Below are 26462 nucleotides of genomic sequence, written 5' to 3' on the forward strand. Positions count from 1 at the left end.
AGGAACGACAATTGGATAGTTACCAAAAATATCGATCTGGTCAGCGTCGAAGTCAACTCTTCGAGTTTTTCGATTGAACATCTTCAAAAACGGCTGACATATGGAAGAGGTTGGGCTATCGATAATTGTTAATGGAACTTTTTGAAAAAAATGAATGAAAACGGTTGCCTTTGAAAATTGATTCATTTTGATAACCAATTAAACAAGCAAATTCAATGATATAAATAGCAGCGAAAGGTGATTGTCGATGTCGAGTTGAATTTCCAATGAGGTTCATAGACGAACATCACATGAGCTTTCAGGTGTTTAAGAAGACACCCAGAATGGAAATGAAATACCTGAAAAATCACACATTTCTGGAAGAATTTAGCCAACGACATAATTATTTACCTCAAAATGATTTCTCTGTAAGCGCTCAATTCACTCCTTGTGTTGGAATATTCGACACTTTTTGTCAACAGCCCCGAATAAATCCCGGTGTTCCCTCGTGTTTTTAATTAACTTTTCATATTAGCTGAGTAAAAAAATACTACCTCGACTACTCAAACATTAAACTCTCACTTTGTGCAGCAATACGTACTCGCAAACTCCGGTGCATATCAACGAGTTAAATGGTACGTTGAGAAAATGTTTATGCCAATAGAAGCGTCCCAGATGAAAGCAAGTCGTGTGGCGAAAGCTCTTCACTTTTAATAAAAAGCTCATTGTTAATTGGCAACCTGGGGAGCGCGAGCGGACCGGATAAGTGGCTTCTGAGTAGCTGCCGTTTGTACGATCTTTAATGCGTGAAGTGCTTTAAAATGCTTACAAAATTACCCAAACAATGCGAAAGAAACCCGAAGTTGTTGGAACATTCAAAGTAGCGGCGACAAATTATTCATGAATATTAATTGACTTTTTCGTTTTGTTTTTCTTCATTGGATAACGCGGCTGATCTCCTTGCGAGAGACTTTCGTTTTCGAATAAAAATTTCGAAAAGGAACGTTCCGGTCGGGATTTACTTTCTTTTGTTGTTTACAATTGAGAATAAAGAAATTAATGAATAATTCAATGATTAATCAAGAGTCGAAGGAATTGTTTTTTGAGCTAAGGCATGAAGGGTAAACAAAAAAAGAGCCGGTTCAAATTTGGTTCTATTGTTGAAACATTGAATTATTTGAAGTGAGTAATGTACCTGTTTTGTTCACGACAGTTGAAAATTAATCTACTTCCAATTAACGGCGAAAAATCATTATTTACTACTTTATATCACTATGTTTACAAAAGGTTAACCACTAGTCACTGATATAACTTTTGTAAAAGTCAAAACAATTACCCGAACTGAAATCAGGTATTGTCTGAAAAATAATTGTTGAAATATTTTTCAAAAAGTGGAAAAAAAAAGGGATTCAGAAAATGAAAATGAATGTTTTTCATATTCAACATATGAAAATGAAATTTCATTCTCCATCGGAAGTAAATGAATTGCTGTAATTACATCATTGAATTTATAGCTAGGAAAAAATAAGAAATTGTATATAAGGCAGCAACATCATGGATATGAGAAGAATGAAATATCTTCAGTGTTGAAATTCAGTTATTTGACTTTTCACTCGTCTAGAAATTAACGCTGACCTGGCATCACAACATATTCAAATTAAAATTGGTATATTTTTAGGAGAGAATAATTTTACAAAAATGCATACAAACACATGGGAAACTTCCAAAGAAAGAAAAAAGTGGTCAATTCCAAAATGAATTCCTTGTGAAGAAGTGTAGATCATACATAGAAGTTACTTTCAGATAAACACTGGAAGACAAAGCCCTCTCGAAACAACTACTTTCATATGAACATTGAATTATACAATAAATCATTTTTTGCTATTCAGTTTAGACTCCAAACATTAGTCATGGAATTGAATTCGATATCATTCATGGGTATGGTATATAAATTACCATACGCTGCCTGTTCAAAAGATAAGATGAATTTTAATTTTTGTCACATAATATTTATTTATTCATAATTTCCTATTATGTCCCCTTCAAAGTAGTTCTCCTCAGATATTTATACACTTGTGTCAGCGTGTTTTCCAATCCTCGAAGCAGTTCTGATACTTTCGATACTAAGTGTTGAATATTCGAAATTCACCCGGTGACTGAATACGTTGAATGTAGGACGAAATATGGATTGGAAACTATGAAAGTACTCAACAAACTCAAATATATTCAAAAAAACGTTCAATACAATTGACTTATCAATCATATATCAATGACAGTTATTTAACAACTCTTGTTAGAGAGAATACAATGTGTACAAAAAAAGTTTAACAAATTCATTGAATGAACTATCTGCGACACTAAGCGATTCGGTTTTTACTTCTTCAGTCGTCGCAAGACGCCGTTCTTTCATGGGCATCTTCAATTTTGGGAACAGAAAAAGTCTCAGGGGAACAAATCTGGTGAATACAGTAGCTGAGGCATGATTACAGTGTCGTTTTTGGCCAAAAAACTACGAACAAGCAACGACGAGCGAGCAGGTGCATTATTGTGATGCAAAAACCATATTGTGCTATTCGTATTGCTTATTATAAGCGGCGAAAAGATACTACTCCTAATGATTCATACAACTATGTGGCAAGAACTCCTGATGCATTACGCCACGGTAATCGAAGAAAACAGTGAGCGAAACCTTGACATTTGATTAAACTTGGCGTTCTTTTTTTGGTCTTGACTTTCCTGTGCTCTTCCATTGGGATGATTGGACTTTGGTTTCGATGTCATAACCATATATCCATGATTCCTTACTATTTATGTTATGCTCATGCGAAGGTGTTTTTGGTAAAAAAAAACTGCAATTTTGGAACAAACTTTGCTAATATACGCTTCATGCTCAAAATTTACGAAATAAATCATGGCATGAGCCAACCGATATGCCGACATCCTCAGCAACTTGTCTGATAGTGATGCGAGGATTCTTCTTCTTAAAAATTGTATCCACTTTCTCAACATTTATATCGGTTGTTGATTTGCTGGGGCGTCCAGGGCCAACGTCGTCATTCTTCTCCACCTCCTGTGAAAAGCTTGTACCACTTTTAAACATTATTGTGACTCAGAGTATAATCACCTTGTACCACTATCAACGTATTAAATGTTTTTAACCACTTAATTCCATTTTTTATACAAAATTCGCTGCACATTCTTTGATCCATTTTTGTCGATAGCAGAGAATCGCCGAACACGCAAAACCCTTCTAACTTGTATGCCTGTCACCAACAAACTGAACAGCTGAAACTGTGAAAAAATGTTCGAAACGAGAGTACCAACATGAAAAAATGAAAAATCACTAATTGAATGTATGTAGCCTCGCTAAACTTGAACGTTCACGTCATTTTTTGAACAGTCCACATACATATTCATTTTGGAATCATCTGTATCTGAAATTGAATCAGTCCCACATAAATTTCCAAATGAATGACTAGTGGTTATTACACCTTTTCTATATTATTCAGTGAGTGATCGTTTCAGAATATTTTCACAATCATTCTATTCAATCTTCAATTATATTTTCAGTAAATCAATTTTTTTTGAAACTTGGAAACGAGCAAAAGTTTGTCCGATATTTTGGATGATATTGAAAATTATTGACAAATTCGACTTTGTTTAATTTTGCTAAAAAATTTTAAATGTTAGTTTGTGGATCTTTTTTCCCTTTATCAACATTGTTTTATGAGGAAGAGATCATTTCTGATAAGGTTGATAATAAACGGTTTCTCTTCTTCTACATAATTTTCGTCATCAGAAGTACTGCAGGGTTTGAATTTCAGACATCTGTTATTCAAAGTATTCATAAATTACCTGACCAAATTACTTGAAATGTGGAAATTTACTATTTGTAGATGACCTAAAACCTAATACATTTGTCGCAACACTGCAAAATTGTGAATTTCACCAGTGTCAACTAACACTTTTGAAACTTGATGGTTTTATGATAAACTCTACATGTATATTTGAAAATGCAAAGTATGTGTTCTTATAGTCTTAATACGAGTATAATCTTGGTGCAGTTTTCTAATTTAACCCAACTCTTCAAGTTTTTGAGGAGGCAAAATATTTCGGTGTTTCATTTGACCATAAACTAACCTTTGTTGAGCTAATAAATAACATAATATCTTGTAGTTTAAAAAGTTGGGGTTTTTAATGCGTAATTGTGACTCATCCACTAATACACCACATCAGTATTGAAAACTCCTTATTTTTTGTGTAGTTCGCTCATTATTAAAATAATGACTAGTAATGTGGAAGTATATATGTAATATGCACTTCACTGCTTTGGAATATGTCCAGCGACGTTTTGAAATTTTTATATTTCAAGATTGAAGATAAATATCCGGTGAGAGGAATTGATCTAGCTCTACCATTACAAATTTTCAACTCGCCTTCCTCACAAAACAATTTCTCAAAGCATCACATTCCTATTTGAAATAGTTCACGGGTTTATAGATGCGTTCAACATACTAGCTAAATTGAACTTTAATGCCTCCAAGCAGTAACTCTGAAACATGCTACATTTTATTTAGCTTACCGGAGAACTAATTTAGGCGGAAACTCACTTGCAAAGATAATATGTAGTAGGTAATTTCAATATTCATTGCTCTGATTTGGATATTCACTTCGATAAATTATATATTTTATCAAACATTGAAATTAATAGTGTTTTTTTATTCATATTTGTAATATTTTTTTTGCATATCGTTATCAGTTTATTGTAACAACTGTTGTTTTTTAAATTTACTGTTTACATATTTCTAGTCCTGTTACTGGAGTAATCTGTTGGGCAATTGATTTTTTTTTATATCAAGATCAACTAGTCAACTTTTCTCATATAGAATCATCAGTAACTCTGGAAAACTGTCTTTTCATTTAAGATACGTAATATTGGATTTTGGTTTTAATGGAATTAAGTATCTGTCTTTACAAAAAGTGTATGTTTTCAATCTCTAAAAGCTAGTACTTAACAAATATCGTACATATATATTGATTTAGATTTTTCTTCAAATATCATAATTAGATATAATTTTTGTGAGAATTTCATTTGTACATTTTAGGTTTCAAGAAATTGAACTTCCACGAAAACTATTTCAAATAATAATCAATACCAGATCGAATTTCTTCAAGGATAGTTTACTAATGTTTTCTGATTTTCGTATCAAATCAGGTGATGCCAATCCTCCAGAGATCTGCACATATCTGTCTTTATCAAACACATTCATAGACTAATTTATAGAACAAATGTGTAGGCCAAATGTGATAGGACACGCAATTGGCAATATTAACATTGGTAAGATGATTTTTCAAGAAATTGATTATGATTCAAAGGTTTTCGTCAGTATCAATTGATTTGTAGAATTACTTAAATATGAATGAAGGGTAAATTCATCTAAAAACGTCAGATATATTTTATTGTTTCTGTTTCTATGGTTCGAAATAACTTTATATGAATACCCTTATCTTATATCATGAAATAATTTTAAGAACAATTGAAAATGTATTTTTATCATTAACCGTTTTTCAATACATAATTGTATATCTTCTCGATTATTCTAATTGGAACCTCTTACTAGAATTGGTTTGTTGCTTATGAAATCAGGTGATGGCAATCCTCCAGAGAACTGAACATATCTGACTATAGAAAATACTAATCTAGAGTCTTGAATACTTTTATAAATTCTACTCACTTCAATGGAAAACAATAAGAGAAATTTCAATTCAGTTAATATAATGAACCAATTAATGAATTTGAAATTTTGAAAAGTGGTCTTTCTGATACTTTTGACTTTTGTTAAAACTTGGTTGCCCAGTAATCTCATGACTAAATTCATCACGACAACTTACTTCTTGAAAACAAGATTGATAGTCACCGTCAACGAATGATGACGGAAATAAATCCATGCACTTCCAGTTTCAATCTACTTTCAAAGAAATGGAAGCTGTTGATACAAAGTCTGTGACAAAATATCATGGATTATGGTTTTGGCTCATTTTGAAAAGTAATCGAGAAAGTGATCAATTTCACTTATAAAATTCCCTATTAAATTATTTTATATGTTCCTGGCGATCTTAGTTCGCTGATGACTAGGGAATGTTACATTTACAGCTGATTCATGTCAATGTCTTCGACATACGTCATTGAATTGTTCAGGAGTTTGAAAAGTTTTTTATTGTAATTATGTGATTTCCAGTCCGTCAACTTAATCTCACTGTAATTAACTGCCCTAGTAAGGAAACAACGATTTGCAATGAAGTAACACTTCATTTTCACTAAATAGTGTTCATACTGAATACGTGTTCAGTATGAACATGCCGGATGAAGATATTGTATAGCGAAATACATGTTGCGGTTTCGTGAACTGTTCAGTGAAAATCTCACGATGAAGTGTTATTTGTATACGTTATGGATTTTCATCAAGTCTCGGCCAAAACCCTCACATACTTTACAATACAATTTGAGATATTCTTACCTGGCTAATGCCTCAACGGATAATGAATTATATCCAACAGATATGTAAGCAAGTTTTCTCATAGAAAAAAATATTCGTAGAAAAACCTGTTGTCCAGCAGCATGACCTCACTGACTAATCGAGCAGTTCCGGATTGTTACTCCTCGTTATTCCAGATCGAACAACATTGCTATCTGGTATCATCATACATTAGTTTCGCTGGATGAAAAAATCATCAGGGATTGAAACTGATCTACTACAGATCTGTTTTCTTAACGTTCACAGTCGAAATAATGCCTTACAACGAGTTTATTCTGTTTAGAATCTGTTTCTGTTTAGAATCTGTTTTTCCGTTAATCAGCTGCCGCCCCCATACGAACGACAACTCTCAGAAGTTAAGAAACTTGTGCGAGCTAAGGACTAACTAGGTCTTACCTTTTAACGTGTGATTCCTAACATCAAAAACGATAAAATAAAATATTCAAATATTATAATCAATCTTCCTTCTTCATTCACTAGACTTTCATCTTCGCTCCAAAAGGTTTCTTATTTCAAACAATATATAAAACAATAAATTGATGGATGTAATCATTACTACGTGGTAGGAAATCATAATGAAAAAAAGAAAATAACTTTCTATGTTTTTTACCACTTTTATTTGTAACTAATGTTACTGCAGTTTCATGCTATAAGTGTAATGTATAAATATACATTAAACTTACTGTCATGTTACTTACCCTGTTACAAATAAACTGTTTACGGCACTGATATTTATAGTTTCAATTGAGTGGTAAAAATATGTTTGAAAACTGGTGGTTTAGCTCACACATGCGCACACGAATGAAAAAAATCACATAATTGGTAGATAATAATAATGAGCTGTCGAACAATTTTTATCGCAAGTTCTCTCTCAATCATATTTCTGTTATTCAATATTTTTTTCCAAGTTGAAGGTTTACACGGATACCTTGAAAATGTTTGAAACTCATGTCTGGAATCTATTTCATTCTGAATATTTCTTCTCTTAGCGTATCTATCTGGTCGTGACTCAGTTATCAGACTTTTGGATTCTGTTAAAATGCTCAGATTGTTAACTTTTACATATATGTATAAATTTCAGGAAACTAGGTCGACCGCGACCCAATTCACTTTCAGAATGTCAGAAATTATAACTTCAAAGTCATGGTGATTATGCAAAACTTGGAAATTGTCTGGTTGTACGACTCTTTCCATAACAGTTTTTGTTAGCTTCCAAGCCAAATTAGATGAAAGTAGATTGACATTTAATTCCCCTGTTTCAAAACGTTTTTGCCAGTAATTACTCTGACAGACTGTCATTCAACGATTACATTTGGTGTGAAAAAATTTTTCGGTCGTGAGTAATTTCATTGTGAAATGTTGGCGAATCTTACCACGGAATATTAGATTTGGAAATCATGCAGATAATATTGCATTCATTTCATACATTTTATTGAACTTTTCTGAATTGAGTTCGAAAAATAGTCGATGTTGTTAAAAATCTATCGAAACTTATTTTTCCATTAACCAGCTGTTGAAACGTGTACGATTAAAGAGGTATTACCTTTTCCAACTCTTGTACGGGTTGGACGATAAGCAGTGAAATTTGATCGTTCGACCATTTGGGCTTGTACCAACTTTTTGTATAGAGATCGATTGAATGAACCACCTACACCAACCCACCCAGCTACTATCCCATTCAGTTCATTTAATGGTTGAATTTTGTATAGAAATTGACAAATATCACAATGTTATTCAAGGGTTTTTTATTTTTAGTAAATGAAAGCTCTGCGCTTGTATTTCTGAAATTTTAGGCTTCCTATCGCATTAAAAAATAAGCACCAGAACCGCAACACTCTTTTCGACGATCGTTTCATCAACCAAATTAGCGTCTTCAGGAGATGAAATACACTTATTCCTAACACTAAAATGGGTATCTATAAATAGGTACCTAACATGATACACTTACACTTTCAGGCATAAATCAATGCATCATGTAGAAAATGTCTCGAGGGAGTTCGCGATACTATTGAGAGCAATTCATATAAAAATCCAGTGTCCTGGACCGATCTCAACACTTTCGAAAATTTCTCATTCGTTCTGTGGCCGTTCTCCAAAGCGTGTCAAACGACACTGAATTTTTTCCGAAATTGTATATGTGCTACATATTCTTTTGAAACAAATTTTAATAGCTCGCTTACTTAGTATAACCGATGTTTTTTTTTGTCACAGTCCTCATAGCTTATTTCAAATGTCCCCGAACTTTTCATTTTCGAACATCTTATCTTTACAGTTACCTTACATTTGTTGAAATGGGCAAGGAGTTCTGAAGTTTACTCTTACGTTCAACTTTATAAAAATGCGAAGATTCTCCCTAACATGACGTTTTCTGATGACACAATGGTAATGGTAAATTCATGAGTCTTCTCGAAAAAGTTGCTGTAGTAATTGCTTCTTCAGACTCTTTTTCTGACTTCAGCTCACTATTGATATCTTTCATAATATTTTCAGCAGTTATAAGTTGTAAAACAGCCTCGGCTAAACTTCGCCCTTTCATTGATTTTTGTTCTTTATAAACAATGTATGTCAATGAATAAATCCCATTTATTATTATTATTATTATAGTCTATAAGAAGTCAATCCAAACATTCGAATTGACTTCGTATAGATAGACTGTACTCGATAGTGATTAAATCAATCTATACAATAGTAACCCACTAAAAGGTAGTTTTTAGCGGCGTATTTTGATTTTCAGACCCTTTTTCAAATTAAGAAAAGTACTAAAGCTCAAAATTGGTACGTTTCAGTTCTGCATCCAATATGATTCCTTTTTATGTTCAAAAGTGAGAGAAATTTTCACAGCTGGACCATATACGAGTATTGCCTTCCAGTTCCTATTTCGATTATTGAGGAGTGGTCTAGTTGCCAGTCTGCAGCTTATTAATAATTTATGATTTGAAGGTTTTGCTTTCCGCACCATTTAAACTTTTATCATCTTATTTAATCTGAAACGGTCGCGAATGCTATGCATGAAAACGTATCCAGTTATCCACTTGTTCTATAAATTTGAACTTGTAACGTGACAGTTTTACATATTGCCTACTTTATATTCCTCGTAACTTCATAAAACCACATAGTGCATCCATATATGTTAATATTGCTTCTATTATTATTAACTAGGATGCAATTCAAACATCCATTGTACGTCTTCTGGCTTCAACGGCGATGAATAGGATGTAAATTGTGAAAATACAGTGTATAAGCTTCACGTCAAAACCATTTTCTTGCTACTGCATTGCTGTCATGCAATCTGATTCATTGTACCTATGATAGTTCCAGTTCGTTTAATAATTACTCGAACGTGAATAAAATATTCATTATTATACTGTCACTGCGACTTGAGCAAAATTATGGGTCCAAATTATGCATCCATTTTTAGTTAGTCATAAATTAATAAATTAACGACCTGACCTGTCTTTAGCACGAGTAGTAGAAGATATATGCACATCAATTCGCCCATGAAGAAGGTTAACGTTTTTACCTGACGCGCATGCTTTTTGTAGATACAGCCCAAAACATCCCGGAACATCTTGGAATGTGGTGGAATATTCAGGAATAGTCTGAAACATTCGAAAAAATTGTTAAACATCGCAGATTATATGATCAGGGAAGTTATATAGCATGGTAGCCCCCTATCCCCCATTCGTGAAGAAGTGGTCATTTTTACTCACAATACTTCTACTTTCATTACTATAAAGACACAGTTACTCAAATTTTTGCCTTCTAGGAAGTTCTAGAACGGTTCAGAACAGTCTTATAGAGCATTCCAAACAAATCCACATTTCAGAACATCCCGGAAAATTCTGAAACGATTAGAAACCAACAAATCCGGAAAGCAGCTAAATAATGAATGTCAAATTTTCATTTCAAATACTTATAGGTAACGGTTTATAAGTAGGTGTGTACCTTTATCAAAAAACAAAAGTCTTTCGTCGCGTATGATCTATATGTCTATTGAAAACACTTTTTCCTCACCAGAAAAGACCGTATAAGAGAAGTTTTTTCATCACCTGATGATACTAACTTGGTTGGCGAAACGCGCGTCGAGAGACACCATTTTTGTTCTGTTGAAGGAAATGTATTTCAATAGATTCATTTCACGCCGCAGGTTCCAAATTCTACATATCATGTATATCTGTCGTTCTGAATTCGATAAACTCGGAAACTACTTAACCAATTTTCATACGGTTTTCAGCGGTGGACGAAGTGATTCCAGCCACCGCCTGCCCGGTACTGACGATGCCCAATAGGCTGAAATAGCTGTCTACCGGTGGCTCTTAAATTGAAATCAATATGGGAATGATCAAAAATTACTTATCTATTTATTTTTTGATTGACTGCATTAACCTTTCTAGATTATATATATATATATATATATATATATATATATATATATATATATATATATATATATATATATATATATATATATATATATATTGATGTATATTTTTGAAGGTTTATATCTTCTATTAATTATCTGCGAGCGCTTTCGACAGCGACAGAGGAGTGCCTAGAAGATGATATATATATATATATATATATATATATATATATATATATATATATATATATATATATATATATAAATATGAAAGTTATTGAGTGTCTTGATATAGAAACAAGTTAATATCGGACATAGCACTCATGAAAGTGGCAAACCATAGACACGTGTTTCGGGCTTTTGGCCTATCATCAGTATGGTGCAGCCAAGTGTAAGGATGGGCAACACTTGGTTACCAAAAGATAGAAATATAGAAATACAAATGCACGAAGCCGCAGGTTAACTTCTGTTTCTATAATATATATATATATATATATATATATATATATATATATATATATATATATATATATATATATATATATAATTAAATAATTTGTGGACACAACACTCAAAAAAGGGGGGCAAACCGCGGACACGTGTTTCTAGCTATTGACCTCATCAGCGCGGTGCAGCCACGCGTAAAGATGGAAAACACTTGTTTGCCGAAATCAGGAAACAACACAAACGCACGGAGTCAACAACAGGAGCCAACCACACATTTGTGGTTCCAGTTAGAAGACCTAGAATTCCCAGGCTACATCTAACATGACCACGGAGGCAGCTATAGAATCAGGAAACAACACAAACGCACGGAGTCAACAACAGGAGCCAACCGCACATTTGTGGTTCCAGTTAGAAGACCTAGAATTCCCAGGCTACATCTAACATGACCACGGAGGCAGCTATAGCTACCTGCGTGACATCCGGGTCCAGGATAAATGCAAATAGAGATTTTATCGAGTGTGCATGATATAAATCAAAAATTAAACAATTTGTGGACACAACACTCAAAAAAGGGGGGCAAACCGCGGACACGTGTTTCTGGCTATTGGCCTCATCAGCGCGGTGCAGCCACGTGTAAAGATGGGAAACACTTGTTTGCCGAAATCAGGAAACAACACAAACGCACGGAGTCAACAACAGGAGCCAACCGCACATTTGTGTAATGAAAAAAGGTCGCAATTGCGTTGGTATTATTTTACGTAGTAAATTACTAATCCCCTGTTTTGAAATTCAAAATTGATTAAAAAGCAGTATGGCATATTGCTATGCATAAACATCCTTTAAATAAGTAACTTCAATTGTAACTTTACTATAATTAATAGAAAAAAATTTCATTAGACGTTATAAGTTCTCAGTTTTCATTATTAAGGTTTTAATTTTTCACGTTTCACTCAAATATGTCATGGTCAGTCCAAAAAAATGAATAAGATGGTATTAAGAGGATGGGTAAACTCAGTATTCCGTCTTTACAATGAATGATCAATCGCATTTAAAAAAGTTTATATGGATAATGGAGATAATACAAACGCAATTTTGATAAAATGACTGTCACTTCGAAAAAACTCAATTGAATTAAAAATAAAAAATTGAACTTTTCCATGATTTTTCTCATAAAAGTTCTGTGGTTCAAGAAAATGAAACTGACAGATTTGCGGTGCACTGTATATAAACAATAATTTCATGTTCAAATTATCTTTTCGATTCGAAGTAGTCATTAGCGTTCGATACAAATTTTGTTTTCCGCTTTTTCTCGCTTCTTTTCAATTCGTATTTTTAACGCTATAAATTCAACGCAAGGGCACTCATCCCAACACTTCAACTCGGGGCTTCTCTTACATGAGACATGAAGCAGTTATATAACGAAAATTAAACGTCATGAATCGTTAAATTCTGAGTGGAAGGCGGCTGTGCTTTAACTGGAGTCATATGTTTTAATCAATAATGCGTGTAATTGATAGAAGGAAATCCGGAGGCGTAATAGGAACGAAACGTATTAAGTTCAACCTCAGGTGCTGCAAATGCCTTCGGGAGGGACATAAAGAGGAGCGTCTGTTGTGTAACAGCGAAACATGCAAATTAAAAGTGTTTCGCGAAAATTCACATAAATTACGGGAAAAAGCGGCACAGATACGAAACAAGTTCTTTTTTCGAAGGTCTTGTATCAGGAGAGGACCCGAACAATGTATAAAATGGAATATATTATCTAGAGAATATATAGGACTATACTTGACAGTACTGAATTGATATTTTCCACCATCTGCGAAAGGACGATATTGCAATTCTCGATTGAAATTCACGACAAGAGAGATTGACATTCGCTATCAGCAAACAAAGTGATGAGTAAGATGAATTTTTATCAGTTCACTTATATGGGTTGAATTTGAGTTTCAAAAGAGTGTTTATAAACTAGTATATTTTCATTCTGAATCAATTTTTTTGTTTCGGAATAAACAGGCGAACTTTATGAGAACTGAAATTAGAGAAATCATTTACATAATGTACTCGCCATATTTGATTCAGATGTTTGTAAATTTGTGGGGATGAAAATCCGATATCGATGTGTTGAAAACACTATAAAAAAATTCTTTAATAATAATAGATACAACCAATAAACCAAAAAAATTACACACAATACTAATTATTCTCACACCATGAATTTCCATCCAGAACATAAGTTTCATGAAAATATTATACTCCCAATCTTCCTGCACACCTCCATCAGTGAATTGAAAGAAATCTTGTAGGTTAAAATATAACAAATTTTATAATACCTAATTTTTGTTCAATAACGATTAAACAGTGTGTACTTAAAAACCAAATGGAATAAATTCATTATTTCGTCAACCCCCTTCGAATGACATGTACAACCCTCAATTTTTTAAATGGCAAGTATATAGTATATATATATATAGGTTTGTGATTTATCGTTTGAAAGGTTTCTTTATTCCCTATTCAAAAATGTTATTGCTTTCAAGTTTATTGCAATAATTGAGATCAAATAAATTAAAATCTGGTGGTTACCGAAATTCGATAAAATACACTCAAAAACTAAAATGTAATGCAGAAAGTAATGAAATGTATAATACGAAAACGAACTATGGATGTTAACGAAGTAGATGTTCAAAATGTTCACCGCGAACGTCTTGGCAACATCCTAATCTCAAATAAAACTATCTTCTAACATTATTTAACATATCAGGCGTGACCCACCTAATCGCAAGCGTTATTCGATCTTTTCAGTAATTCAAATCTGAAGGTTTAGTAGATCAGGTGATCACGCTGGCCATTCAATCGATCCTCGTCTCCCTATCCACCAATTGGGAAATGTTGTATCGAGGTACTGCCGAACTTGAGGGTTTCCTGGATCAGGATATTAATTTGCTGAACTTGGAATGACATCATTTTGACGTAGTACCAAATAATTATTGCCATTCAAGTTTCCCTCAATAAAAAAGAGACCAATGATATCGTTTCCTACAATTCCTGCCCAAGCATTAACCTTTTGAGTTGACCAGTGACGGCAATTTTGCCGATTAGCATTACCGTTAAGAGACAAAGTACACTCATCAGAAAACATAACGTATTCTAATTGGATGATATTGTTATCCAACATCGTCCATCATTTGCTCACAAAAATAAGTTCTTCTATCAAAATCGTCTTCCATGAGCTCCTTAGTAGGAATCATTTTATAGGAATGCATTTTATTTTCTTTTAATATGTTTACTATCGATGTATGGCTAACATTAAATGTAGTGTCTACTCGATGTATGTGGGTTTTCCTCAAACTCAAGCATCACATCTAAATTCAGTTCATCACTCATGGCATTGGCAGCTGCTTTTTTTATCTGCCCCTCATGACCAAGCTCACAAAACTGTTTCTCTATTTTGCTTATTTTTCCTTGAGATATGGACGGTAAGTTAGGAAATTTCTCATGAAATAGGCAAGCTACTTTCTGTTGTGTTCGGGTTTTACCTCGGTAACCAATCATTTGTAAAAATGTTATTTTATGCATTTCCGTTCGTCTAACCATTTGTCAAACTTGATGTTAACGAACTTTAAACTTAAATTGAAATACTGACAAATATTGTTGTAAGATACAAAACAAGTTGACAAGGCGTTTTAAACTAACGTTGCCGTGAAAATTATTTACAGTTTTTCAAAGGATACCGTCTAAAAAGAACATTGCTATGGTTTTTACTTTCTTTCTTATTCTCAGTACCTCAACATGAAATAAGTTTTGAGTATATTGCAATGAGTTTTGAGTGTACTTTATAGAATTTCGGTAACCACATGATTTTCATTTATTTTATCTTAATTGTTGCAACTTGAAAGCGATAACATTTTTGAATGAAGAATGAAGAGACCTTTCGAAAGATATATCACAAACCTATATTTCCCATTTGAAACATTGGGGGTTGTACCTGTCATTCGCCGGGGATTGAAGGTAGGAGTAACATTTTTCCTTTGAGATGTGTACCGTAACCGAAATAATTAATTTATTCCATTTGGCTTTCACACCCTATATATTTATCGTAACTGTAAGAAAGATTTCACCTTTCCAAATCACTTTTGATTTCAAGAGAGTAGCTATGCTGAAAGTCATTTAGTCTTTTATTTACTCATTATGTGTTTAATAGTACATTACCATTATTTTGAAATATTAACTCAATAATCTGGGATCCATATTGGAAATCCATAAGTGTTAACGAAAATGAATTATGTCAATTTGTAAGCAGGTATGAATCGTCTAAATTAATTGTATTGAAACAATACAAATCTATTGTATGAAAACAATAGATTTCCAATTTTACGTAATTTTTATGCAAGTAGTTGTAGGAAATTGTGGCTTATGCCTACATCGGTCATGACTCTACATAATTTACAAATGCCGGTCTGAACTAAAAGCTTCCATCATCACACATAATTGAAATCCAATAGAGATGGGGTCTACGTTCGTTCGCTTTTACAATTTGCTTGAGTACTAAGGGGTGAAATGCCCTTAATTGGAAAAAACGGTCCTCTTGAAATTATTTGTAACGTTTATTACAACCAGTTCGCAATATCCGAGTCTCCTTGTCGGTTATGATGGAAACGATTCATATCATATTTCACATATTGGATGGCTGATGAAAACGGAATAAAAAAGATGCATTACCGTGATATACTTCCGTATTCTCATCATTAAAAATTCATTACGAACAGCCCAGACTGTTGCTCATTATGTTGGCTTCAGATGCATTTTTCATGCATTTGTTACTCTATAATGAAAGATTCAGTATTATTTTGTTAAAATTGAAAAACATATTTCAATTACATTAGGCCGATTCCACGTTTTCTAAGAAAGTTATCAAAACAACCATCCTTATTTTCAACTCGAAGAAACTTCATGAAAACACTGACAGTATATGAAAAGAAACAAAAATGATCTCAAAATGAAAAAGAAATTTCCTAAATTAACTTTATCGAGTTGTTGGTTGTAAATTTTACAAAAAGTAATTTCATAAAGTAAAGTATTCACTTTTCAAAATTATATTCAATATGATTTTTCAGTTTCCTCTTGTTTTTCACTTCGAAACCAAGGTAGGTATTTTTGAAATTTTGTATTCCTAAACATCTTAATATTTGACTGTCCCATATTGAGAAGCAGCTTCATCGAACCAGAACCTATCATTGGCATCGGTTTAGGCTTTGCCAAGCAAACATTGAACACCTGGATGGCAAGAAGGTTTATGGGCTTCTGGTAGAGTTTTCCAGGATTGGCTCACCCTTCGAAGCTTGATACCAAACAGTTGTTGGACTATAGTAGGGATGAACTACGATGTCTAACAGGCCTTCTCACAAGTTATTGTCATTTGTATCATCATATGCAGAGACTCGGACTGTCGAAAGACTGTGTGCCGCCTCTGTTTGGAAAATAATGAAACAGCACAGCACAAACCTTGTGCCTGCCCCGCTGGGGACCGAATCAGGTTTTCAGAGTTTAGCAGAGCGGTACTCTTACCATCTCACCTGAAAGACCACTCACCATACAAATTAATCAGCTTCGTTAAGAAGCTGGGTTCATTTGGTCGAGTGTGAATAGGTGTAAGCTACATTAAAACCTTGCGGGTTGCGGTGGAGAGACGAATGGACCTACTCACTTTTGACCTAACATAACCTAACCCATATTGAGAAAGTAATCAGCCTTGAGCCCGTACTTGAATTTAATTGCTTTCTTTATGTTTTCTTTCATCCGAGAACGGTTTTTTAGGTATTTCAATAGAAGAATAAATCAAGATCACAAATTCTAATAACTTCCAATAATATTTCACTAATTTACTAAATGAAAGGTAGAACTTTCCTGAAAATATTTTTGTTTGGAAATCAATAATTATTATTTAATTGAAATAATTTGAGGAATGTGAGGGATGATTTTATATGAGTTTGGTTTTATCAATAATTCATTCAATTTGAATAATCTCGAAAACAGGGAATATACTTGAAAATAGGATAAAGGTTTTTTATGTGTATTCTGATTCTTTTGCCTTAATGCCATCATGATCAGTTTGTATGGAATTATATATTTGTAGGCTTTCTTCTTCTGCCCATTTTGCTATTACAGGTATGTTCAGAGTTTTCCCCATGAGCTCCCTCATCATATTTTTGTATTGGCGTGAACTGGGATGACTAATTGGACTATAATTATAGCCCAATATTTTCTATCCATTATAGACCATAAGACGTAGAAACTCGTCCATTACCTTACATATCAAAGTAGAAAAAAAATTTGAAAAAATGAATCGAAAAAAAAATCTCAATAGTAAATTTTACATACGAATACATTATCCAATAAAAATAGGTACGTAACAAGCCTACATTTTTTTGAGGTCGGTTCCTGCAAATCCATCGAGCTATAATATTATATTTTATAGATACTTTTCGTAAGTGATGACATCGATCTAAAAATAGTTTGTATTCGGCCATTTTGATTTTTTTCTGCACTCACCAGATCCGAAGGCTTTGGCTTGTTGTTTCTTTGACATTACAGCTATAGCTATTTTTCTCGAGATAATTTATCTGGTTGAAGCTGGAATGATTCTGCAACCGTGTTAGGAATCACACGTTAAAAGGTAAGACCTCGTTAGTCCTTATCTTGTACAAGTTTCTCAACTCCTGAGAGTTGTCGTTCGTATGGGGGCGACAGCTGATTACCGGAAAAACAGATTTTAAACAGATTTAAACAGCTCTATCAATAAGCTAGGCCGTCAGACTTATAACTGTTCATATCTTGAAAACTACCGAACCAATTATGGTGAAATTTTCATTAAACCCTAGGGCGAAGTTGATGTAAATCTTTAAAAGAAATGGTCACGATCATACTAATAGTTTTGGAGAAATTTGGGGACAAACATACATACATACATACTTACAACTAGGATATTTTTGTATATTGTTTGGCCTTGATAAATTATGTATGTTGAAAACATTGCAGTTTCCATGATATTACATCTATTAGTGTCGAATTGATATTTTTCTAAAGTCAGTAAAATGAAAAGAAACTTCAAAAACTATGTTTTGTCCATCTAAGCAACAGAAAGCTCCAAACATTATAATGCATAGTGCACTAAGGTACTACCGGGTTTAGGAATTTTTTTTTAAGTGGCGCATAGGGACACCAATTAGCAGTTTCTTCAGCCGTACCAGTACTTGACATTTTAAAAATTAACTTCAAAATACCGTATATGTACACACCACATGCGTTAAAACGTAACCGACCACTCCGACACTGTAACAATGAATTCCGCCAGCCGATTGCCGTTAAATGTAATCGGTCAGCGTTAGCAGGCTTCGATCACACATCTGTCTTTGTTCTCAATGAATAGCAATAAACTTTCATAATTAAAACTATTTTGAAATCCAAATCACATTAACAAAATCTTTGTATAATGAAGTGCATCATTTCTCTGTCTAATTGATACTCATCAATGAATTGCTTCAACGAATTTATATTGCACTTTTCCTTAAATTGACAGAAAAATTCAGCAATCACTTATTTTTCTATTTTAATAGATTTACTAGAGGCAGTTAATTTTTAAAAACGCTTTCACAGAACGGTGGGTAATGTGCTTTTCAAATATATTCAACAGGACTTGATTTGAAAACTTCAAAAGAACTAATCTGACATGTTTTGTAAATTGTATATAAGACAATCCACAAACAGTCGAATTCAACTGATGTTCGCGGATCGTTACGATTGTGGAATCAAGACGTAGCTTCTTTCTTTCTTTCCTGCCGAAAAGAAAAAGGAAGTTGAAGGGTGTTGAATCAGAATGGCTGTTAACCTCCGACCGCGAAAATACTGCCGGCCATCGATTCCCCCAGGGAACAACTTCTTATATGAAGTTGGAAAAAGTTAAGTTCCCGACTGAGCAAAAAGCCCTGATCGCTCGATTGAAGTGGAAATTGGCGTGTTATATGCTTCTGACCGCTTGGGACTACTTTTATTGGTAATCGTACCGAATCCGTTCTATTAAACTAAGTAGTATTATCATTACTGCAATTGTAAAGGGGATTTGCAATGCTCGACGACATTTTCTGTTTCACAGAATAATCCGATGGTGTTCATTGTGTAGATATGGAAGTTCATTGTGTAGATATGAAAGTTTTTTTTTTCATGTAATCGAGTTTTTTGAGTTTCTTTTGTACTAATGAAAAGAATAATTGTTTCTGATATATTCATTCATTTCAATCTGAGGCAGTTGCTTGAATAGTAATTTGTTGAATTTGTATTTGTTTTTTCAGCAACCAAGAATCAATTATTATTAACATATTTTGGAAAAGCAACTGAGAAAAGTTCAGTTTCTTTTCTTATTTTAAAAACACTCAGCAATGTACGAGGTCAAAAATTAAGTGAATGATCTAATTTCGCGGGCTACGTACATTCGATTAGCGACTTTTATATTTTTAATGTTGGCATACTCGTCTCGAACATATACTCACCTTTAGCACCTTTAGTTTGTTCGTCAGAGATATTAAAGTTAGAAGTATTTTGCGTGTTCGGAAATTTTCTTCTGTAAAAAAGATCGAAAAATATTCATCAAATTTTCTGTAAAAAAATGAAATAAAGTGCTAAAAAAAACATTTGAAATATTGACAGTGGCATACGGTGATTGTACTCTGGGCCAAAAAAATGTTTACAAGTGGTACAATATTTTCACAGAAGGTCGAGAGGATATAAATGACAACACCCACCATGTACGCCCCAGCACATCAACAACCGATGAAAATGTTGAGAAAATGAAAAACTTGTTATAGAGAATCATCGAATCATTATTAGAGAAGTTGCTGAGGATGTCGGAATACTAGTTGGCTAATGTTATAAGGAGTATTATCTTGAAGTTATGCGCTGCTTCCTAGAAGCAATACGGAGAAAACATCCGGTATTGTGGAAAAACAATTCATGGGTTTTGTATCACGATAATGCACCTGCTTGCTTGTCCGTAATTTTTTGGCCATAAACAACACCATAATCATGCCTCAGCCACTGTATTCACCAGATTCGACCCCCGCGATTTTTTCCTGTTCCCAAGATTGGAGAGACCCATGGAAGAACGGCTTTTTTCTACGATTGAGGAGATAAAAACCGAATCGCTGAGAGAGTTCCAAAAAATACCAAAAAATTGATATCAGAACTGCTTCAAAGATTAGAAAAAAAGCTGGCATCAGTGTATTGTATTTGAGAGGGACTACTTTGAAGGGTATAAAATTTTCAGGAAAAAATGAAAATTCATAATGCAACATTATGTAGGCATATATGCTCTGCTACTAAGATAGATAATAGTAAATGAAAATCTGAGGTAGAATAAGCACGCAAAACATGTGGCGGGAAAAATGTGGTTATTCTCGAATAAGTTCAAGGTATTCAATAACATTTCAGTATATCACAGTTGCGAACATTACACTTCAGTCAGTATATTCCCATATCAACTATAGAATGGTTGTTTGAGGCGGTATTACTGATAATCATCCCAACTTCACACAAAAATAGCTGGTAAAAATTATTTTCAATAAAAATTATACTTATTTGATGAAAATCTACTCAGACTAACAATTCTTCACATGTAGCCCATGTATCGTAGAAAACATGAAACAAAATTATTGCCTGTTGATCATCTGCACAATATCAGATTTAGGCAAAATTTTTCAAGAATCCCAAAAGTATCTACATCACGAAGTCAGGAATTTTTCATCTCATACTTGTACACTATTTATTGCCTTTGCAGAAGTAATTCCGAAATGAAGATAATTACAATTTTTAAAAACTGAAGATATGCCTAATTAGTATACCAATGGGTGAAATGAGTGACACATTAGATAAACAAAAGTGAAATGGTGATACAGAAAGAAATACTGATAATATAATCAAAAGGAGCTTGAAAGATGCAAATATTTTCACAAATGAGAATGTAAATATTCACAAGTATACGCGGAAATGAATACATAATTCATCAGGAATATGTGCAATGTACTTATATTTTAATTTATTCATGTTTCAATTCGTGAATGAATCTGGGAGCGTATGATAATCCGTTATATACTCGGAAGGTCTTGTACATCATTGTGGTGCACTCTGTAGTGTTGCAATCTTAGAGACTAGATAACGACTCTGCATTTTGTGCGGTCATCAATGATTAAAATCATGAACGTTAAATAAAACATGAAATATATAATATTCACTTCTTTTGTGGAACAATAGCCAGTTGGATTGGCGTGAGTGGTTTATTTCACTTATTCAATCGACCGTCAGGTGAAACGGTGGTCCAACCCGTGCCGCACGTTGAAAGCAAAGCTCGCAAAAGTTTCGACTTCTGAGGGTTGTCGTTCGTAGTGGGGTGACAGCTGGTTAACGGAAAAACAGACTGTTTTGTTTATTTCATGTATGAATTTTGTATTTTATATTCATCCATAAACAGAATATGACCTCTTCTAGATGCTCGCTTTTCATTTATTCTTCGAACTGTACTCAATGTTTATGCTTATTGATTTTGATGGTGAATAAATTATTACCATTATTATTACAAGTGCTGAGGCGGGGCGGCTTCCGTCAATTTAGATAGGTACATTAAATTTATTAATATAGTGAACCTTCTTCACCTAATACCAGAAATAAAAGCCTTTCGTCACTTGCCCATTTGAACACAACACAACTCTGTCCACTATTTAGTCGGATGCCTTCGACGTAATAAATCGTTTATTATCGTGTTTTTGTTATTATATTTATTATCGCCTACATAACGCTAGACTCTATCTAATAAAATTTCATTATCCGGAAGAATGAATGAAAACCAAATCTTTTTTTATTATTTTGCATTTGTATATTATGGAATATATGTATGTTATGAAAGCCAGAGAGCGAGTATATTTTAGTAAATTAAGGAATATTTTCTGTTGACATGTTTTTTGCAACTTTGATATCAAATTCGCTTAGATTTTTGGACTTTCGAGGGGTAATAAAAACTATGGCGATTGAAATTTCATCAACAGTGAAAATCACATAGTTTTGTTATTGATATTTCATTACTATTATAAATTAATATATTGTTGTTGTTACAGCATTTCGACTGCCGCAATCACATCCGAGTGATACAATCCATGTCTGATGGTAATCGGCTGTACGTGTGCGGAACGAATGCCCACAATCCCAAGGACTGGGTTCTCAATGTAAGTTTTTTTTTTTACTCTTTTCAACATAAAAGTATATTAGGAACATTACAAATCAATGAAGAGGAAGAACGATAATAGAAGTGGATAGATATGTTGCTATATAAACTAACTGGCTACTCCTCTACATCAGAAATTTGTATTGATGAACACATTTATTTTTGAGGAAAAAATTACAGAATTACATCCATAAGATAATGTATGAAATTGTGATAATTTTAATGAAAGTTTGGAACGGAATTCGATATAAAAACAATTTCTCTGTAAACCGCTCTTAATATTCGTGTTGATTTCCTGTTATTTTGTGTCACACTTACTTTCAGTTCCTGTCATACTTGGGTAATTTATTTGAATTAAATAATCTTCCTTTGACATTGCTTGATGTCTCAGTTTCCGTCACGAATCTCCCAATCTAGTTAGTATTTTTAACCAGAATACCTCTAATCCTGAAGTTGGATGCCCCGAACAAAATATTGTATTCTATTTCATATATTTATTCAGTCTTGGTTTTAATATCTCAGATAAAAGAATTCGTGTTATCTAGGTAACACAATTGCAATTTCAAAACCACCTGGAAAGATCCCAAATGAAAAGTATTCCTTCATAAGCAATAACAAAGAAACTTGCAACTTCTTTTTGGATGCAACTTCTTTTTGGATGTAAAAAGTCTAGCATACCAATAATTCATAATTGAAATCAAAAACATCCATTCATGAAAAACATTGCTCAATGTGAAACAGTATGGTCTAAAATTCCATTCACTGAAACCATTTCCTTCAAGGTTCAAGCTAGATATATTTTGAACAACTTCAATGACGATTCACTAAAATTCTTGTGTATGCATTCGCGTAGTTTCATTCTATTTGTTAACTTTTTTCCTTCTTGAATTTCCAGTGTTAACTATGAACATGGAGAGATACGAAGCCAAAAGATTTGTTTTGTAAAACGGGATAAAAGTTTATTAGGGATACATGCTGGTTCGTTTTCTGAGAATTTTAGATTATTACAGTCGAATTGAACATATTTCTCATGACTGTTTTCATTTTGCCTATAGCTCAGTGAACTCTCAGTGGCTGACATTTCCAATAATTGTGTTATTAAAGACTCATCTGGTACGATTGAATAAGATTTACAACGATATTGGATATATACAACGATATTACAGATACATCAGTTTAAAATATGGTAATATTGTGTTCCTGAGAAAACTAATATCTTGAACATACTCAGCTGAAACTCAGTAGAGTGGTTAATATAATAAAATACAGTTCATCAACCAGTATATAATATTTAGTCAACTTCGGGCTTGATTTCATATTCGTTCAGGTAAATATATCAATAATATCCCGATATTTATATATGCTGGGTTGTATGAGCTAATGATACTCGACAGTTCAAATTGGAAAATGAAATTTGAGAAGTGCCTCGTTGTCAATTTCGTAATTTCAATTCCTCATCTTTTTAAAATATATCACATATTCGAACGAGAAAACTTGTAAGTGGTTGTATTTGAGTTCCTTACAGTTGCATCATTTTCGCTTCCATTTCAAAAGCAGTATTATCTAATCACATGTTGACTTTAGCCATCTTACGAAAACATTTTCCAAGAGAATACCCTGCGATCCCGATTTGAAGTCGTTGATGTGACAAAAGAATATTTCACAGATATTTATCGCACAGATATTTCAGTCAAAAAGCTATTGTCAAAATATTTCACGTTTCTCAGTCTTACATTATACTCCTCTCGTAGTGAATACTTCAACCTCAATTCAAATTGAACAGTTCTCAACGTTTATGGTGTATGGATCTTGGTAGGCTCGTTCTACGGATATATTTTAATCGAATAAATTCATCGAAATTCTTCGATCTTCAAAAGGGTTTTGGATGGTATTGCTAAGTTTTCGTTTGTCATGACAGTTTCAACTCTTGCTTTTATCAGTAACTTGTTAACCTCCAGGTGGAGGTAATAAACTTCTATCTGGAAAATGATTGCATGATACCCTCAAGATTCCATAAAAATTTGTTCAGTTAGGTTCGTATCTTCTGGCTAAGGTGGGAATAATCCAATTCTGGTTCTTTCCAACAATCTGTTCAGCATACTCCTCCCACTGCCTTACGATTTACAACAGAGTTTTCAGTGTAATGGACTGATACGATTTTTCAAGAGCAACAATGACTTTTTCACAGGACAATGAAAATGAAGAGATTTGCAAAAGCATCTGCCTGAATACATTCGACCTGTATTTTCAGAGGCGTAGATGTTTGTTACTAAATACGGGAAGGATTCAGGTAAAGACATAGAATCATTAGACACAAATAACAGATCAATATCTTCATGGATAACAAATTAAAATTTGATCAACATATTTAAACTTTGAATAAAAAATTGGCATCAGGATGTTATGCACTTCGAATAGTTTCAAATGAACTGAGTTCATCCACAACAAAAATGGTATATCATTCCCTGATTGAGTCCCATCTGAGATATGGTGTTGCCTTCTGGGGATTTTGCAGTCAACAACTTTTTCATTCAGTGTTTGTTTTGCAAAAGCGAGCGGTTAGATACTTATGCAAGGTGGGAGTGTGTGAGTCATGCAGACCATTATTTTTGAGAGAAAAAACTCTCACTGTTACTTGTATTTTCATACTTGAAACTGTTTGCCTGATTTACAAAAAACATAATATGGTTGGAACTCCGGAACCTACAAATTACATAACCCGGCAAGTAACTGAAAATAAAATACATCTTCCTGTTCCAAAAACAAGTCAGACAAAGTATTCTTTGATTTATGAAAGTAAAAAGCTGTATAATCACATACCTTACGAAATTAGGAAGGAAAAAAGCTATAAAAAGTTCAGAAATCATGTTAAAGATGCCCTTGCCACTAAAGCGTACTACAATCTTAATGAATATTACAATGGAACATTGCTGTGGTTTAATATAGGTGTTTTTTTTGTTGTTTATATTGACACCTATACTTTAAATTATATTTTATACTGGGAAAGATCTTATTTTATCGCCATGACATGTGAACTTATGTTCAAATTGTATATATTTCTTATTTACATGTTTTGAAAGGGACTATTCAAACTATTTTGTCAACATTTTGTTAAGTTTCATTTTCTATTGTTATATTTCATCTATCAGATATGTGAACTAAGTTTTGCTCAAATTGTGTTTCTGTGTATTTGTGTTTTTGAATTGTTTCTTGTCTTTTATTCTTTGAAGTGCTATATATACCAGATTCTTTAACAAGCTTTGTCAATAAGATTGTATTTTCTTGGACAATAAAGTATATGTCTATCTATCTATCTATCTATCGATCAGAAACAACACGAAACACAACCAGGTTGTACATTTGTACGTTGCCGAATTCGAAGTATTATAGCAACACTATAACGTTTTTTGTCTTTTATACGTCTGTTGACATTAAATTTGTTTCGGAGGATAATATTCAGTTATTGGAACAACGAAGAATAATTACTGATCTAGTCTTCACCTTCAAAATTTTAAATGTTTTCGATTCTCCTGCTCTTTTATATCTGATAACTTTTCATGTATGTACTCACAACACTTGTAATTGAAAATTATTTTCTTTTGTACATTTCAACACTAATTTAGGAAAAAAATCTATTATAAAAAGAATAACTAAAACTTTAGTAGTCACGTACATTTTTTGTATCTCATTAAAATTGTTCAAAACAAAATGAAAAGGTATATTTCTATAAATTAATCGTATTAATTAATTTTTTTCAACTCATTGAATTTGATATCAACCCTATTCATGGTATAATAATTTACTGTGCCATCCTATTTTCTTTTCTAAAGAAATTATTAGGGTTTATATTGTAAGATATTTTTGAGAAATATTGTTA

The 26462-nt window shown here is 33.1% G+C and overlaps 1 protein-coding gene across 1 annotated transcript in view; it reads left to right on the plus strand.

Moving 5' to 3' along the window:
* The window catches only part of Sema2a (Semaphorin 2a), a 584325-nt gene that overhangs the window by 519935 nt on the left and 37928 nt on the right, over positions 1 to 26462 (plus strand). Inside the window, exon 5 of the mRNA XM_074177864.1 lies at positions 22479 to 22586. Within this exon, the coding sequence (XP_074033965.1) occupies positions 22479 to 22586 (108 nt within the window). The remainder of the gene's footprint in view (positions 1 to 22478; positions 22587 to 26462) is intronic.

Source organism: Leptinotarsa decemlineata, unplaced genomic scaffold, assembly GCF_025532065.1.
Source record: "Leptinotarsa decemlineata unplaced genomic scaffold, Ldec_3_MD MMD2_tig00003308_RagTag_RagTag, whole genome shotgun sequence".
NCBI lineage: Eukaryota > Metazoa > Arthropoda > Insecta > Coleoptera > Chrysomelidae > Leptinotarsa > Leptinotarsa decemlineata.